Source organism: Parambassis ranga, chromosome 24 (assembly GCF_900634625.1).
Source record: "Parambassis ranga chromosome 24, fParRan2.1, whole genome shotgun sequence".
NCBI classification, from domain to species: Eukaryota; Metazoa; Chordata; class Actinopteri; family Ambassidae; genus Parambassis; species Parambassis ranga.
In genome coordinates this window covers 3,092,257-3,110,147 of record NC_041043.1, presented here as the reverse complement: position 1 = coordinate 3,110,147, position 17,891 = coordinate 3,092,257, and the positions used below count along the sequence as shown (strand labels likewise).

Genomic DNA, 17,891 nt, shown 5'->3' with positions numbered 1-17,891 from the left:
GTTAGTTTATTAGTTTGTCTTTAAAGCAGCTATTGTTCAGCTTGTTGCTCAGCAGTTGTCTTTACGTCCTCTACATCATTGTAAAATATTAATCCTGAAATCGCTGATCATAAGGAGACATCCACATGGTCACTGACATCATGTGCGTGTACTGCTGCGAGGCATTAATTGTGTAATCTGTAACTTAAGTTCAGGCTAAAGGGGGGGTCCTATAGCTAAACACCTTGTGCATGAATTATCACTCCTAGTCCAGTAATCCACTCATAACTGTGTGTACAGTAGACAGGACTCATTCTGTCATCAGTCACTGCTTCGTCATTTCAGCCCTGCCTCTGTATGGCGACATTTTATGAATAGTGCAAGCGCTGCTCAGCTCATTGGTCTGATTTTACATAATAGATTTGGGACTGCTGTTTTTTTCTGTCCTCATTACAGAGGCTTAAGAGCAGTTTAATGAAAAAATGAAACTCCCACCCCAAAAACATAATGGCACAGCTGCATTTTGATGTGTTATGGCTGCTGGATGAAAATGTCATATCTACATAACTGAGAACTTTTAAAGGATTAAAGAAAGGCAACCTTGTTTGGATTAATGATCGTGATCATGGATGTTTGAGCTCATTAAATATGCTGTGCAGCAGCAGCAGCCGTGGTATCTTTGATTGCATTCTATCATATGCAAAATAGAATTTCAAGGTTTCGCTGCAGCAAATGGCTTCCTCTTATATTGTGTTAGATGTTACATTCATGTTGATGATAAATGCTGTTTTTATTCTGCTTCAGGCCATGGTATGATCGTAGAGGGACAGCCAGATGACGAACACTGGGGGAGACGGCTAATGGCTTCAGAACCAGAAAATGGAACAGAGAGGAAGAACTGTTCAGAGCCAGGTAAGCTAGGCACCATAGATGGTATATAACTATGGATGGACACTGACACTGAAGAAACTGAAGAGTCTCTGGAGGGCTCTGATGGTCACCAGGTTTGATTCATCTGCCTAAACTCCTAATACAGCCAAAAAGGTGGAGCTGAGGCAGACAGGCAGTCATGGCAGCAGAAATCTCACACTGAGTCAGCACTCGAAACGGTCACGCCCATAATTATGCATAATTCCCAGTCCCAGTATTATTAAAATGAGTACCCAAATTATACGGTGTATAACTAATATGGTCAAGAGATTAATATGTTTACAAGTATCTAATTTGGAGATATCAAGAGGATGTAAAAAGCAGACAACAAGCTACTCCTGCCTCACACATCCATGCCCTCCTGAGCCAACCTTTTAATATCAAGCTATATCGTGTTTTAAGGGAAATTTAAAAATGTATAAATGCGTTGTGGTCATGCTGTTCTAACAGACCTCTCTGTTGGGTTCTGGCTCCGTTTAGATCACTTGTGCTGTAACAAGCAACAAAAGAGCTCTTAAAATGGTCAGGCATTGATTATTTTACAGCAGTGCTCTCTATAATTACAGTGGACCGTATGCTGACATCTTCACTGACACTGCTGACATCAGGCAGTAGGACTACTTATGAAATGAAATGATTTAAACAGTGCACAGCAGTAGTAGGACGCGCACCTGTTTTAGTCCTTTGTTTCTTTCTTTCCGTGTCATTTGAATTGCAGCAGTCTAACGACTTCAGTTTTTTCTCCCAGCACTGACTCACATGAGCTTTCTGTGATCCTGCATGACTCAGGGGCAAAGAGAACAGCATCAAGGCTTCATGGGATAGATGTTTAGTCCAATTTGGCCCCTTCTTATTGCACATTAATACTTGCCACAATGATATTGACAGGCTGGAGAGAATTCAAGCACTACCTATAAGTACATCTAAAGTTATGATGTTTAATTGATGGAGGCTCATTGAAGGAGGTTTTTTGCTAAATATAAAGCAAATCAGTGTTGTGCTTTGTTACCATGGCACACACACAGGATGATACCGGGGTCCAAACAATTTGATGTGTTAAATTTACTCTTTACCCGGCTGCATGACAAGTGACTCAGCGAGGACTAACAGGCTATTACTTCATCATTGGTCACAGCAGGCAGAATCCCTCAGGGATTAGTGAAACCATCAGCCCTGGAACCTGCTATTTGTTCTAAACAAACACATTTACACCACTGAACTATATTCTGTATTATGTTTGAACGTGAACTTTTTTTTGCATGGTCACTGTAGAGTCCGGGTGCCAAATGATAAGACTCTATGCTGGAAAATTTCCCCTTAATCCTTCAAGATTGCACCCCTCCCCACCCTAACTGAAATGACTTCTGTACCGGAGGCACAGGGCTGGACTTGACATTCCACACATTTCTCCTCAGCTCCCTCCTTTTATCCCACAGCTGCCTCATCAGTGTAAGCTGATCATATGACTCTTTGTTCTTGGGTCTCGTGAATAATCCTGTCATAGTTTACCAACCACCTCAGCTGACAGGTTGCTGTGATTTGGTTCATTGTGTGAGCAGCACATGTGGTACAGCAGAACAAGAATATCAGGCATTGTTTTTAATGCCCTTTATCTTCTTAAGGTCGTGGTTTGTATTGCACAAATGCTACCATGTGAACAGACTCATGAGGAGAAATGTTAACAATCTCCTATAGTTCTCTCCATTTATTGGCAATTTGACTAGCAAAGACCACACCATGTTGATGTGAAAAGTGTATTTGTTGTGAGTCATGAGAGTTGGGGGGGGGGGGGGGGGGGGGTTAATGAGGTTAAAGGCACAGATGAAGGATGATCTGTAGGTGTAGAGAAACCCAGTGGGGAGCTCTTGTTCCTGCATATAAGATATTATGACTTTGTTTGTCTGTGGACTTGTAGCCTCTGACAGATGGGAGTCCATAAATCAAAGTTTGAATCAGACTGGCTGTAAAAACACCTTTACACACTCCCCAAAGAAAATGATCATGTTGGTTCTTGTTGAGGAGCATGTTTTTTTTAAGAAGGATGGTCTTGTACTATTCTCACAGAGATATCACTTGTCCCTGTGCCTCTGTGTGTCCATGGACTGATGATCCAGCAGAGAAGCAGTGGAGGCTCTGCTCTGCAGGGTGGAAAGCACTAACCATTGATAGAACCAGGCTGTATGAGAATTATTATTAGAGGCTTCTGCTTTATGCTGAGTGTGTGCAACATCTGAAGCTTCATTTTAATTAGGCGTCTGTTTGTGGGCTGCATAGATTACACACCGCCAGCTTTGGTCTCTGCCTTTTTCCCCTCATCATTATTTCTGTGATCAGCGAGGGAGCCCTTCTCTGGCTTTGTGGGGTGCTTGTCCTGACATCGGTACTGCTAAGACAGCCATTCGTCATAAGTGCCATTTTTTTATTAGCCCTGCAGTAATGACTCCTGAAAAACACAAGGTGCTGTCCAAGCTGCGCATTGTGCCCATGCCCAAGTACTCCCCACTCTGCTCAAACAACTTCTGAAATCTCTTTGGTTAACAATCACATGCAGGCTTTGAGTCACACCACCCCATGAGATGTATTTCCCTGTAGCAATCCCATGACAAATAGAACAAATCCACTCTTATGTCTCACCTATATTTGGCAACTTGCAGTAAAACTGGAATAGATGCAATAACAGTTTTTCATCTCGGAGAAATGACTTGGTGCAAACCAGGATATAAAGATTATAATTTCTCATGTTTCCCCCTCCCTATATGGGACAGGTTGACTGTAGAGCACATCAATTATAGAGGGAGGCAGAGCAGCATAACTAAGGTTCTGTAGGAGCTAACGCAATCATGTGGCTAATACCATATATCGAAAGCTCCCTCTTGAGTGGCATAATTGTCCCAATGGAAGCAGATGGGAGCAGACAAAGTAGAAGTGAACAACAAAGCAGAGAGCTTAGAAAGGCTTGGATTGTGCGATAAATTAATCCGACAGGATTTGATTACAGTTGTTTTAGATATGGCGCTAATCTGCTCATGCTCAGGGGGTGCATGGATGAGGAAGAACTGTGGATAACTCTTCCCCCAAAGATAAAGCGACTTCACCACGAAGCAGTAATTGGCTGCAAATGTCTGTTGGCGAGTAAAGTTGGCGAAACAACAAGGCAACATTTGGGGTTTTTCTCTTTTCTTGAGGTTGACCAGGCAAGAAATTTGGCACAACAGTCAAAGCTGCCAGCGGGGAAGCAGTGGCTTCCATGTTTGGATGCAGGTTCGTCAACTCGCAGGATACACCGGGAGGACGCTTTTTAAAAGGGAATTACAGAACCGGGGATTATGCTGCTGTGCATAATGGAAACTGACCTCGCTTTGCTTCTCGCTTGCATGCCAGCGTTGGAACAATGCAGCGCAGAGGGGAGCACAGGCACAAACACCTGCAGTGCACTCTTTCCTGTGCTGTGCAGTTGCCTGACCTCCTTTCATCCATTCTGTTCTGCTTCAGATTTGTGGCCTTTTTCCATAAATTTTCATTCCTGTTCTGATTTTGGCCAGTGTTCAGTACCTTGTTTTTTTTTTAATGAAAACTAAGGCTACAAATAACATTTCCCAGCTTTCAAAGCTGCATGATCACACAGCAGCAGCAAAGTAGCTGTGCTCTCTTTGTTGTTGCAGAGCCATTGCTCACCCTGAGGGAGATGCTCACCTATTTCTGCCGTACACAACTGAATGCATATGTTTCACAGCGGTGTCCCCTTTAGGTTATTGAAGCAGCAGTCTTCTGGTCCGCTAACAGCCTGCCCACATAAAAGCTGATGGGGAAATTCATGCTTGAAACAGAAGTGTAATAGTTGTGAGCAAGTGTGCTCATGCAGGTGAAATTGCATGCGTTTTAAGCGCTCACATGACCATGTGAGAGCATTTGTACATGTGATGTTAGGCATGTGAAAGAGGATAATGGTGTTTGTTTTGGGTGACCAACACGGCACACTCTTCATGTTGTGTCCATGTGACCTAGAGATTTTCCATAAGTCGACTCACGATTCTGTGTTTACAAGAAAGGCTGTCAGCCGCCGCCGCCGAGTCATCCTGCTCGCTGATGTCTGCCAGAGCAAGCTAATTATCTAATGGGCTAATAATGACCCAGAGGAATCATTCTCCTCTGAAGAGTCTCTTGACTGCTGTAGTGGAGTGTCAGTTGTATTCTGTTAATGACCTGGCTGGTCTGTGGGTCGGCGCGCAGGCTGTGACAGAAGGTGGCACCAGGCACTCTGCCAAAAACATCTAGCTCATGTCATATTTTTATTCGATTGTGTAATATTTGATGGCTGCATTGTGTTTTTCCCTTTATCAGAATGATGTATTTAGCTTTATCAGTTGTAGACCACAGATGGGATTATAAAAACAGACCGTTTTTTTTTTTAAATGCCCAGGCCACCGCGGCAGGAATGTTTGGTGAAGACTGGCCTGCTTTGTGCACTGTCCTGCCAGTCATCCTGCATCTGCTGCAACAGAAGGCACCCAATACTGAACCCTATTATGTAACAGCACCATGGTATCTGGAATATTACCAGCTTATAAAATAATAAATGCAGAAATGTAAAGAATGGCTAGCACGCTCAGGCTTTAATACGCCATTAAATTAAGGTTATCTGAGGAGACGTTTGCACAGCAGAATCAGAAATACTTTGTTAATCCCAGGGGGAAATTGCTTGCATTCTAGGTGCTCCATGTGTACTCAAAAACAGGTTAGAAATATAAAATAGTAAGAATGCAATAAAACATTTCTAAACAATAATAAACATTCAAGTAATATCCAGGCAAGTCAAAACAGGTATATAATACAACTTATACCGTGTGCAGTAAAATCGGACAGTGTCTACAATAAATCCAATATGGATATAATTAACAAGACAGTGTGTTAGATCAGATTGTCTGATCTCAGAGGGAGGAGTTGTACAGTTTGATGGCCACAGGAAGGAATGACCTCCTGTGGTGCTCGGTGGTGCTTTTAGGAGGGATCAGTCTAGCACTGAAAGTACTCCTGCACCTCAGCAGCACATTGTGGAGAGGATGGAAGCTGTTTTCCAGGATCCCCTGCAGCTTAGACAGCATCCTTCTGTGACACTGCTGTCAGGGAGTCCAGCTCCACCCCCACAACATCACCAGCCCTTCTAATCAGTTTATTGAGTCTGTTTGTGTCCACATGAAGCCAGAACTAAAAGCAGAAGACCGAAAGTATGCTTTACATTAAATTAAAGTCAGGGCCTCTCCCTGTCAACAGCCTTTTTAACATTTCAGTCTCAGTTGGACTGCTCAGTTCATCACAGTCATGGAGCATCAGGTAGAGCAGACCCCCAGGCCTTGTCACCAGCAACCTCCACCTAAGGGGGATGCCCAGCCGCTCCAAAGGGTCCTCTGTCTGGCCCCAGTGCTCCCGCCCAGCTCCCCGTACTTGGTTGGCTTCTAAAGGGAGCTGCCGAAGGAGGCATCCTTTATCAGGTGCCTCAGCCACCTCATCTGGATTGGCAGTGTTAAGGGAGCAACAGTCATGTTCAGATTAGTTTTCTCCCCGCAGCATGAAGTGAACTGCACCTGCTGCTGTGGTTGGAAATATTCACAACCTTCCCACATCAATGGGTCAAAAGAGAAACCTTTGAACATAACTACCACCACTTTCCAACCTCAGTAAGGTAGATGATGAGCTGGTCTGTGAGTAGGAAAAATCACACGTGCAGCTGGCTGTCAGGCAGTTGCAGAGGGAACGTCTACAAAGTGAAGAGATGCAGCACTACGAAAATATTAAATAAGTTGGGGAGGACTGTGAGTAGAAGTGTTCAATGATTTATATCCACTCGCCATGTTTCGTTTCTGACATGTGTTTCTATGAGTCATGTAGGACAGTCCTTCATTGACCCCAACTTTAGGTAACGACGGCTTTCAAAGTATTAATGCAAACTGCAGCTGCGATGTGCCTCAGAAAAGCTTCCAACACGTCTTGGTGTGGACTTAAAATTACTTCTGGGGTTGATAAGACGAGGGGGAGGGGTCTTTGGAGACAGATGAACAAAAGCGTTGCCAGTAATTTCTTGCATAAGCACCAGTCAGGTGTCCAAACAGGGTTTATTTATAGATCTGAAGCTCAGCTTCTGAAGAGGCCTTTTTTTTTCTTGGTTTTTTTAGCAGTGCCCATCCCAACATCCTTCGTTCACTCTCTCCCTCTGTTACTGTCTTTTAAACCAAGGCACAGCTATCCCATGCAAACACAAGAACAGCAGAATGGATAAACATTTTTTTCACATTTGTACAGTTGTTTGAATAGACTTTATTCTCAAAGCCGCTTGCTTGGAACAAGTTAGATTAAGCGTATTTACCTGAAGATTGAGAGGTCCTAGTTAATTAAAAACAAATCGCCACTTGGTCCAGATATTTAGATTTAACACCCTTCTTGTGTTGTGTTGTGTAGACAAAAGATACAAGCTTTAAATTAAATATATGACAATATTCGAAGGAAAAAAATCATCCAAACAGAATATCAGTGCAGCTCTTTCAGTGTTCTTTGGATTGTGTGTTGAAACAAAAAGCAAAACAAGCAATCAGATATGCTAATTCAATGAAGTGGCTCTTTTGTTTTTACAAACAAAACAATTAATCAAGAATAAAACTCAGATGCGTAGCTGTAACTTGCAACTGTTGGCTTGCTTTTCTCTGATAAATCATTCAAAGGCTTTGAAAGCAAACAAAATATAGTGTTTATGTCTGCAGTATATCTGCAATGCATCATACTATGCTTCACCATCTTTACCATGTATCCCTCCAGTTTCAGCTGAGGTATTTATCATTTCTATTTATGAACCTCATCTGAGATGCATCACTTAAGCGGCCCGTCTGTTGTCCCACTCTCATGTGTACGTCCTGTCCTGTCCTTGTGTGGGAATTGGCTGTGGAAGCATGTCCGGTTTGACCTTTGATGTGAGAAAACTCAGACACTGTCTGGTTGAATGTTTACAGGGAGCCGGGAGGTGACCCCTGCCTACCTGTCGTCTCTCTGCTGTCCCCATGCTGGTGCCCTTTATACACAGTTTGTGATAACCTATTTTTAACACTCTCTCAGCTAAGGTGGATTTTTATGCAGTGGTGAGGGGTGGACCAAGAAACTAAAGAACATTGGTGGTATTTTAATTATTGATTAAGGAATGACCTGCTGAACATGGAGGCCGGAGGTAAAAAGGCTTAACAGCAGGAATTTCACACCTGTATTCTTCTTTCTTTTTTATTTTAGAAGTTCAACCTTCTGAAGCTAATATAATGTATGTTTGTGGGGCTGTTTTGGCCATGAGGTATCAGTGTGAGTTTAGCCTTCTCTGTTGGCATCAGTTTGTTTTCAGTCACCTCTGAGGGCACAGCTGACAAATCCTGTAATTGATTGCGTCTTTGCTTGAGGCCATCGGCTGGGCGAAACGTTTCATTCAGCACATAAACCTGTCAGAAATGAAATGAGCTAAAGCTGCCTGCCACAGTCGATGGTGCTGCAAGATTTCAATGTCAGCCAGGTGTTCCTCGGATTCTCATTACACAGTAAGGTCATAGTCTATATCACTGAAATGTAACTTTGTAATGTTTTGCCCCTAATATAATCAGGTGTTGTATGTAAAAACTTACAGGCGTCACATAGTCAGAAAGTGTGGCCGTTTCTTTATGCTATGGCTCTATGTTGTGTTGCAACGATAATGCATTATGATGTGCAGTGATATTTAATGTACCACATTTGCATTCATGTGATGTAATTGAAAGAAATCCAGGAGGCATGCAGTTGATTAAGTGGTCTTGGGTGTACATCCTGTGGCGTGTTTGATTCGCCTGTGCAGGGTTTTGACTCATTCATGTGTGCACACCATCAGATTCTATTAAAAAAAAATCAGACATTGTGAGGTTGGGACAGATGCAGTGAGAAGTCTCAGGTGAGCACTGTTCCACTTCAGGACTCCATATGTGACAAGGGCCCAAATCTTGTCTTTTGTTTTCTGCTGTAAACGGCAATATTCTGCAGGCTCAGACTATCGCATTTTTGTTCGAGTTTTTAGAGGCACTGGAACACAGCAGTCTTTCCCCTTGGTTCAGGTTTTATTATACTCTTACAAGTATTGTTGGCATGTATCTTTGGACATATCTATAGTATCCACAAAGTTAATGCTGATGACCCTGATGATGTTGTGATTGTCCTCTAGGGCCATCAATAACTCAAAATCTTTAAATGTCTTAACATCTACCTGGTCTGACATTTGTTCATTTGTATTTGTGGTTGTAAGCTGGGTTACTGTTAAATATTTTATCCATCTCCAAGTCTATAGTTAGCATGTTGAAATTAGCCAGAGCCCTACTGTATGTCACTATAGTGCTATAAGCATAACTTTAGCTCAGGACTCGATGTATTTACAGCTTTGGTCCAACAGGAACAGGTCATACAGAGGCCGTTCCCACAGATGCTGGTACTCACCGGGGAGACGACTAGCTTCTGTCTCCAGCCAGGTGCACTGTGGAGTGGCCCTGCTCCCAGACAATCTGAGCCGTATGGTGGTACCATGATCACACTGCGCTCCAGCTGGAGCTCTGGATGATGGATGATGAGTCCTCAGCATGGGAGTCTTTTCTGCCTGCTTGCTTTAATTCTGTATGACTTCAGGCTCTTAATATAGCACAAGCCTTTTTACATCAGTTTTGAGCTGTGATGGCTGACTGTTCTTGTTCCACTTGTCCTTGAATATGCAAGTGTTGTCATACTGCACTTTTAACAGTATTGTTTTCAGTCATTCTGATTCTTTAAAATCAAAGCATCAGATGGATGGTGATCACAGGCCGATATTATTTTGCATTTGACCCTTTCTACTTGTGGTGCTAAGCTCAGGTAGGCCACGCAGGACTTTTTTTGATGTGTTACATAACTTGGCGATGGATGAGAGATGGAGGACGAGGAATCACAAACCACGCTAATTCAGTGTAAGCCTAATGAACCAACCAGGCACCCCCGGGCCTGTGCCTCCGAGACCGATACCCATCATGAAGTCACTCAGTCCTCGTATAGGGTGGGGCGGGGACACGTACCTCGCAGTCAAGCTGCTGATGTGTGGTGACCGTGACATTTCCTTTCTCCTCAGCAATACACGAGTTCCCAGATGACCTTTTCACCAACAATGAACGAAAGAGTGGAGCTGTTCTGCTGCACATCGCTGCGGTAAGAGGACTGTTTTATTTCTAAGAAGCTGCTCCTGCATCACTAGTCGTCACTCGGCACAGCCCAGTGGATTTAAAATACATTTTTTAAGTATTTTATATAAAGTTCCCATATTATTTTTTAAACAGGTTTTTAATAATTTAATACTCACGTCTTCACATTTCACCTCAAAATATCTCACAAATTATTCATTTTACCGTGTGTGTGTGTGTGTGTGTAGCTCTAGTATTTTGCTCTGTTATAAATGAGCTGATCAGTAGCTTAAAATGCAAATGAGCTTCAGCGGCTTCTCACACCTATTACTGGAAGAGGGTCTTACCTGTCCTGACACCACCACAGATTACACTGGAAAAATGAGGCAGGAGAGCCAGTGTCGCTAGTAGCAGGAGCACAAAAGTTGTTTTGTACCAGCCAGCGACAGGGCTTATCCCCTTATGGCATCATATAGGGCTTAATAAGTTTTCTAGTCACACTCTCTGTCCTGCTTAAAGCCTTGAAGGTAAAGTAGGTGGTGTCAGATTGGGGGGGGAAAAAAACATCACCTGATTATGCACATGTTCATTCAGGAAGACAAGAGAACAACAAAATAAACTTGCAGCTTTTCCGACAGCATGGCTTGCTATAGAGTAGTAGTCAAATGATGTATCCTTTCCAAAACACTGTCATTTTTCAATGTTCACAACTTGAGAGGAGTAAGAACACAGATCAATGCAGACGGTATAATACGGTACATGCAAAGTGAAAGGAATACCAGGAAATCTAAAGCAAACCATTTATTTCCATGTGCAGTTGAGTTATTTCATTTTAAATGATGGTTGTTGTTTTAATACAGGACACACTGCATAGTAATAGAACTGCTTAGTGCATGGTATCATTCACTAAAATACAGTCACTGTAAACATCAGCCTGCAGTATGACAAATTCATTCATTGCATGTTGTGGTTCCGTCCCTGAAAGGACATGTTGCACAGTAACTTTAGTCACAGATTCAGTGAATGGGCCAGAGATTTTTTTTTAATGGGTTTGAGCCTCTTCTGTGTGTTGGGAACTATTATCGTGCACACTCAGTCATGTTAAGCTCTGCTGACTTGCCATAAAGACACAAGCCACCCGTGGGTTTCAAAGAGGTATTCAGTATTGTTCAGTTTAATGTGCATGTGAATGAACTTTTCATGCTGCATTTAACTGGCATTAACATTTCTTTTTTCTTTTCCTGTTAGAAACAGGACTGTAGTCTATCCTTTTAAAATGTAGGTCACAAAATACTAGAATAGGCTTGTAATGCACTTGTCATGTGGCAGCACTTCATTGTCATCCAGCTATGACCTTTGCTGTGACTTGGGGACTTTTTATGGGTTCAACAATCAATTTTAAGGCACATTTCAGAAAGAAGGTCGTTACGATGCTTTGCATAAAACACAACTATATAATGAAAAGGCAAATAATTAAAAAAGAGACATACACCAGCAGAATAACATGTTTTTCAGAATTCAATTACATGTTACTTGTAAATGTTTATTTTCACAGGTAGGATAAACAAGAGCAGGCACTCATGAAGATGGTTCAACAGGCAGAAAGACGTGTTGACACTTTTAACATTAAACAAAAAGATGTATAATCAAAGGCAATATGTTCAATGCTTTCTTCAAGTTTCAATTGATCCAGAATTCATTTAGATGCTGGTCAAGTAGCTTGTCCTGAGCACACCAAAGTTTGGATGGCAGCTCCTAACAGTCCAGAGGTTTTTTACTGAAAGCAAAACCTGTCAAGTGTTTCCTAAAGAAATGTCACGTTCCTTTTCTTTGTGAGAAACTTTTTTTTTAATGTTTATTGTCATGAAATTTACATTTCTAGTATTTCTAGTTTTACAGTCTTACAGCGCATTCCCTGAATATAGTCTCACGTTAGTTAAGGCTGCCAAATGGAAAATGTGCAAAGAATAATGTGCAAAAACAGAGCTAGACCTCTTTCAGCTGTTATGTGCTATATCTCATTTTAATCATGTTTTTTTTTTATTCATATTTGGCATATTTCACTTATTACCTTTCATAATTACCTTTTTATAATTATTTTCCTGAAAAAAGAAACATTATTATGAAAGGTATTTAAAGTGTCTTAACACTTATTTTCAGTGTTTTTTTTTTTCAAACCTGCTCTAAAATTTGAGTTCCAGTCCAAAACAATGAAACACACACATTAATTGCACCCAGCTATGTTCCATGTTTGAAATATGTGAGTGGGGTCTTATCATGCTGCAGTCCTGCACTGCCCCCTGTGGATAGCATAGAGCAGAGCATGCCTGCCAGAGCTGCTGAGCCCTGATGATGTCACAGCTGATCTATAATTTAGAAATCTGGCCTCAGATGCTGAAATAGGCTGCCCCCCTTGCAGCGATGGGGGTGTGCAGATCCCGTGGATTTTTCACGTTGTAAGGGAAAACGAGTTGTCACTGAATTTGACATTTGGATTTAATGCAGGTTTAATTGGGTGCTGCGGTGCTTTCAGTCTCCCCTTCCCCTGTCCTGTTGGAGGAGAATATTTTACTCTGCCAAGGCTCTATTAACTCATCTAATTTCTGCTGATTATGTGTGTACCTCTCCAGCCTTTCACACACTTGTGATCTCTCTGCAGCTTGTGTCTCTCTCTCTCACACATTCTCTCAATGGATCTCTGCTCATTCTGTCTCTAGACCCTCTACATGTTTCTGGCCCTGGCTATAACATGTGATGAATACTTTGTGACATCGCTGGAAAAGGTCTGCGAGGTACTGTAGGCTCCTTCTCCTCCTGTCAGATAATGCACGGTGTTGGTTTGTCATTGTCAACTAAACAGTTTTGCTTTCTTCCTGTAGAAATTAGACTTGAGCGAAGATGTTGCAGGAGCCACCTTCATGGCAGCTGGCAGTTCTGCACCAGAGCTTTTTGCATCCATCATTGGTACTTACACACACAGACACACACATAAAATAATTTACAAGCCTACACCCAGGCATTTCCAGATGCTTGGTGTCACCCCTGATTCTGACTGGCTGCCTCCTTGTATGCAGGTGTCTTCATCACCCATGGTGATGTGGGGGTGGGAACCATCGTTGGCTCAGCAGTCTTCAACATTCTGTGCATAATTGGCGTTTGTGGGATCTTTGCTGGGCAGGTGTGTATATGTGTGTGAGAGGGAGAGAGTGACTTACTCCTGCAGCATTCTGTTTATTTATAGAGCAGCACATGTGTGGCACAAGTTTTTTTTGCTGAGAGGAAGTAAAGCCATCTGCTTCATTTAGTTTTCTTAGCACTGGTTTTTAGTGGAAATGACATGTGAACTCTAGAGGCGTAAACAGATCACAGATCTGTGATTTCTCCTCTGATCTCTTGGCATGTGTTACACAAGCACCATAGAAGTGTCTAACAATATCTGTTAAACTATCATGTTTAACTTTGACCTGTGAATTCCTAGGTGGTGGTGCTGACCTGGTGGTCTGTTTTCAGGGACTCCTTGTACTACATCCTGTCTGTCGTGGCTTTGATTATAGTAAGTTGCCATTGGTTGATAAACTGTGTTGGTATTCTTTGAATCTTATTATCAAGCTCTAAATGAACCCTTTCCCTTAATGTTGCAGTTCATCTATGATGAGAAGATAGTTTGGTAAGTTCCAGCAATAAAAGAGTATTAAATGATCTCTTGTGATCCAGAAGTTGTTTTGATTAGCAACAAAACAACACTTTTGTTGTGTAGAGCTGACCTGATTGTCATGCGGTCTCTTTCTGTTACCAGGTGGGAGAGTCTGATCCTGGTGGTCATGTACGCAGGATACATCCTCATCATGAAGTGAGTTCCTAATATGTTTGCATGATAACACCTTCTGCTTTTTGCTCTCGCACACCGACACCTGTGAGCTAATGAGCATCACCAACTGCTCCCTCACAACAGAACAGTGGGTTTCCAGCTGGAGGGGAGTGTCCCATTTATGTCTTCTGCCCAGATGTTGGCAGCAAAATTCAGCCCATGAGCGTTTTGATGAGAAAACACGCTCTGGTACTGAATTAAGCTACTGCAAAGTGCAGTTTTAATGATGTAACGCTACACAGCAGGGATGCAACTTAACAGTTTCTCATTTAAGGATCTTTGGCGTCTTCTGGTTTAATCGTTTCTGGCTTTTTAGTGATTTTTTTTATATGTGTTTCATGATCTAAGACTGCATTTAAGCCTTTTTATGTAGGATCAGGGTGAGTGTTTCTTTGCAATCAGCCTGCCCTGAGGACGTCACATCTCCTGTCTCATTTTACCCTCAACTCTTAGCATCCATTAGGCCATGTTTGTGTCTTTAGAGTCCAGACTGAATAAAACCAACCACGTTGTCCTGTGCTGCTGTTTCTGTCCAGCTGGTAATCTGTGTTACACTCAGCAGCAGCCTGCTCTCTCCCTGCCATAAGAGTTTAATCTTTGTCCCTCTGCAGTGGCTAAGAGCACAGGCTTAACCGGATCATTCCTCTCCTTTCTCATTTGGAGGGAAGAAGTGCTTACTGTAGGATACGCTGTCATATGTCTCCCTTTTCCTAAAATATCCGCTGACCATTTTGGGCCATTTCAGTCAAAATGGAGTAGAGTGAGATTTATATATAGCACCATCCATGCTCTGAGGTGACCTTCCAGGGTTGGACTGTGATATTTTTCTCAGCAAATGACACGCATGCTGCCAGATGACTACACAAGTGTATATCTAACGCTGTGTTTTCTTAATCCTTCATCCAACACTGAAAGGTGTCACTTATAAACATAATTGTTAACTTTTGATAATTACTGTCTAAATAGCATTAGCTCCAAACCTAGCAATGTTTGCAAGGCTAAAATCCTGTTTCTCAGTATATACTATATTGCAGTAGTATTGTATCTGCACTAGGCTGTAATTTATCTGATGCTGCACTGCCAGCCTACAAACTAGTGCTGACAGTTCCTTGACTTTGCGTGCACAACATGTAGTCAAACTTTGTTCTCTAATGCAAATCAGACAAGTCTAACTTTCACACATGAAGCTGTCCCCACATTAACAATACATGATAAAACACCTACCGGGCTTTGATTAGGACAAAAATGCCTGTTCAATAGTATAACAGAAATGTGCCATTCAGCACTAAGATGATAGCACCGTATCCTGTCTTCCTCTAATCAAAGGCATGTTTTTTGTTCTCATGTTGGTTTCTTAAGGAGTCGAGGGGGTATAGAGTAGCTCTTGTAATTCTGCCAGTGTTACCTTTGCTCACATTATGTTCAAAGGCAGCATCAGTGTTTGTGATCTGATTTTATGTAATGGTACTCAAATGGTCTTGCTGAGCCGGATGAAAGCCTTGTGATTTCCTTCTGGGAACATTGTATGACTCCTCTTCTGCTTCAATGCAGAACAGCCGATCTCAGCCAGTTTTGTGTAGCATTATGCTGATGCTGTCCTTTATAAAGTAGGCCACCTTACTGTAAATGCTATAGAAGAGTAAACAGGTAATTTTGGCTAATTATTGCACTGTATTTCAAACACATTCGAGTTTTTCATCTAAAGCTTGCAAACTTGATTTGCAACTGAATCTTGACACTGAATTCTCTTTAGACTAAGCTGAACTATTTCAGTATCTCTAATTTGGGGATTATGTTTCATCTGTTTATTCCAGATTCAACTCCAGCATGCAGAAATTTTTCATGGGGAAGTCGAACAAAAACGTGGCCAATGGTAACGCTGCTGCCAGCAGTGAGATGGAGGATGGTAATACTAGTTTTGACTATGTGTGGGATGACGACCCGTCGTCACCTTTACTCTCAGCAGGTAAGGTTAATCAGACAGGCTGTGGATACCCATCAATAATTTTTGCCAGGAAATTACAAGATGTTAGAAAAAAACTATTTAGGTCTGATTCTCTGGAAGTCTGTGGCTTTCACCTTTCCTCCTTCCTGCTCAACTAACTTCACCTGCTGCAGCTTATTCTGTATTCTGCTAAAAAAAAAAGTGTACTTTGGAAAGCACTTGTTTGCATCCTTTGTACATGGTTGGATGAGAGGGCAGTACTCACTTTGCAAGTGTCCCCAGTGTGTGATTGACACATAAATAAACATCCATTAATTCAAGCTGTTTGTGAACAAAACGGTGCTCAACTCTGTGAGAATGAAGATGCTGGTGCAAAATTAAAGTGGAAGAGAAGTTCTGTCGTTCTAGGTTAGGTCAGCTCAGAGCAACAGACAGTTCAGTGACACCCACTGTCTGTGACCCATCACTAGAGTCCATTGTCAAAGCTTTTTAGGTAGATCTTTTCCTTAACATAAATTCTGCATTAAAGCTATGGCCAGCTGTTGCCATGTCCTTTAAATGGCACTTGCTCAGGCTGTTGGTTAGATTATGTTCTATATATATATATATATATATATATATATATATATATATATATATATATATATATTAACCTCAGCTAACCCTGTACTCTAAGAAATAAGGAAGTAATGCAGGTTTAAAGTTGTGTATGACAAATTGGCACACATGATCATTAGGCAGCATATCCATGCCCATTTTTATAAGAGTATTTAAAATGTTAGGTTTTAAGGTACATTTTAACAGATAAAAACTTAAATGAATAACAGTTAAGCACAATGTAACCATGGACAATCATGAGCTTAAGTACTTCAGTTGATAGGCAGTCCATGCACTTACATGAGCAGTATCTGTCCTCTCATCTCACTCTTGGCAAGACTGCAAACGTATTTCTCATAATGTCAAACCTGTCCTCTGATCTCAGTGAAGTGCTTTACCTGAAAAGATGGCTTTCTCTCTCACATTTTTCATATGGTAGATTTTAAACTTTTGTTTCTCTGTGTGTTTTTTTTTTACGTTTTAAGAAGACGTTCTTCTGTGCGATAAGCTCAGCACACAGGCACCACAAACTGAAATGCTGTTTAAAATGGGAGCAGCGTAATCTTTTCAGTAATGCAGTTTAATGTCAGGGGACTTTGTTGTCTCGGGTCTTAAGATTATTAAAAAGTTGTGCAGAGATCAGTCTTTAATGTCATGTTTGAAGGAGATCTCCTCATAGCCACAGCCTTCTCTTCTTCCTTTTCCTGCCTTTTGACCTGTCAAAAGCTTCTTATCAGTAACCTCTCTGAGAAACTTAACTCTTTCCACTTTTGGCTGCATAGACTGTTAACATGCCTGTCTGTTTAGCCTTACTAAACTTATTCTTGCTTATTATCAACAGTGTTGTGCTGCTGTGTGCCAATTCTTTCTGCTTGCATACTACTTTTCTTCTGCCGGTCTCTGGGGTGCAGACCCACTCACTCCTGAAGTGGTAATGAATTTCACAAGAGGAAATGTTTACGCCGGCTCTGTTTACACTGTTAATTTATGTGCGTTCTTGCATGCATAATAAGTCAAATTAAGGCTGAGTTCAACGAATAAGTGCACTGTGGAACTTTTTTTCATTCCCCATGCACTGCATCTTATAGCTAATTGTGAGTTTTTTTTTTTTTTTTACAGTGTGCCAATAAAGCATTTTAAGATTTGTCTGAAGTAGACTGAGAATTTAGTTTGCTCAGAGCCACAGGTTACATCTTCCATGTCACAGATTTTTAAATCCATCTTTGTCAGCTTATAAATATTCAGAACTGGTAGACAAACTTCAAAGCTGCACCAGGCAATTTAAGGAACCTATTTGAAGTCCAGTGCCCAGAAATCCAAATAACCAACCTCGCTGCTGTGTGGATTTTTTTTACCATAAGGGACAAGGAGAGCAAAGCCT

General features: G+C 41.6%; 1 protein-coding gene across 3 annotated transcripts in view; it reads left to right on the top strand.

Annotated features, from left to right (window-relative positions):
- Nucleotides 1-17,891, top strand: part of slc24a4b (solute carrier family 24 member 4b) — a 30,745-nt gene that overhangs the window by 5,495 nt on the left and 7,359 nt on the right. For all 3 annotated transcript variants that reach the window (XM_028397546.1, XM_028397545.1, XM_028397544.1), the window contains exons 2-10: nt 784-891; nt 10,052-10,128; nt 12,818-12,892; nt 12,980-13,064; nt 13,175-13,278; nt 13,579-13,653; nt 13,742-13,767; nt 13,897-13,950; nt 15,783-15,874. In XM_028397546.1, coding sequence (XP_028253347.1) covers nt 784-891; nt 10,052-10,128; nt 12,818-12,892; nt 12,980-13,064; nt 13,175-13,278; nt 13,579-13,653; nt 13,742-13,767; nt 13,897-13,950; nt 15,783-15,874 — 696 coding nt within the window. The remainder of the gene's footprint in view (nt 1-783; nt 892-10,051; nt 10,129-12,817; nt 12,893-12,979; nt 13,065-13,174; nt 13,279-13,578; nt 13,654-13,741; nt 13,768-13,896; nt 13,951-15,782; nt 15,875-17,891) is intronic.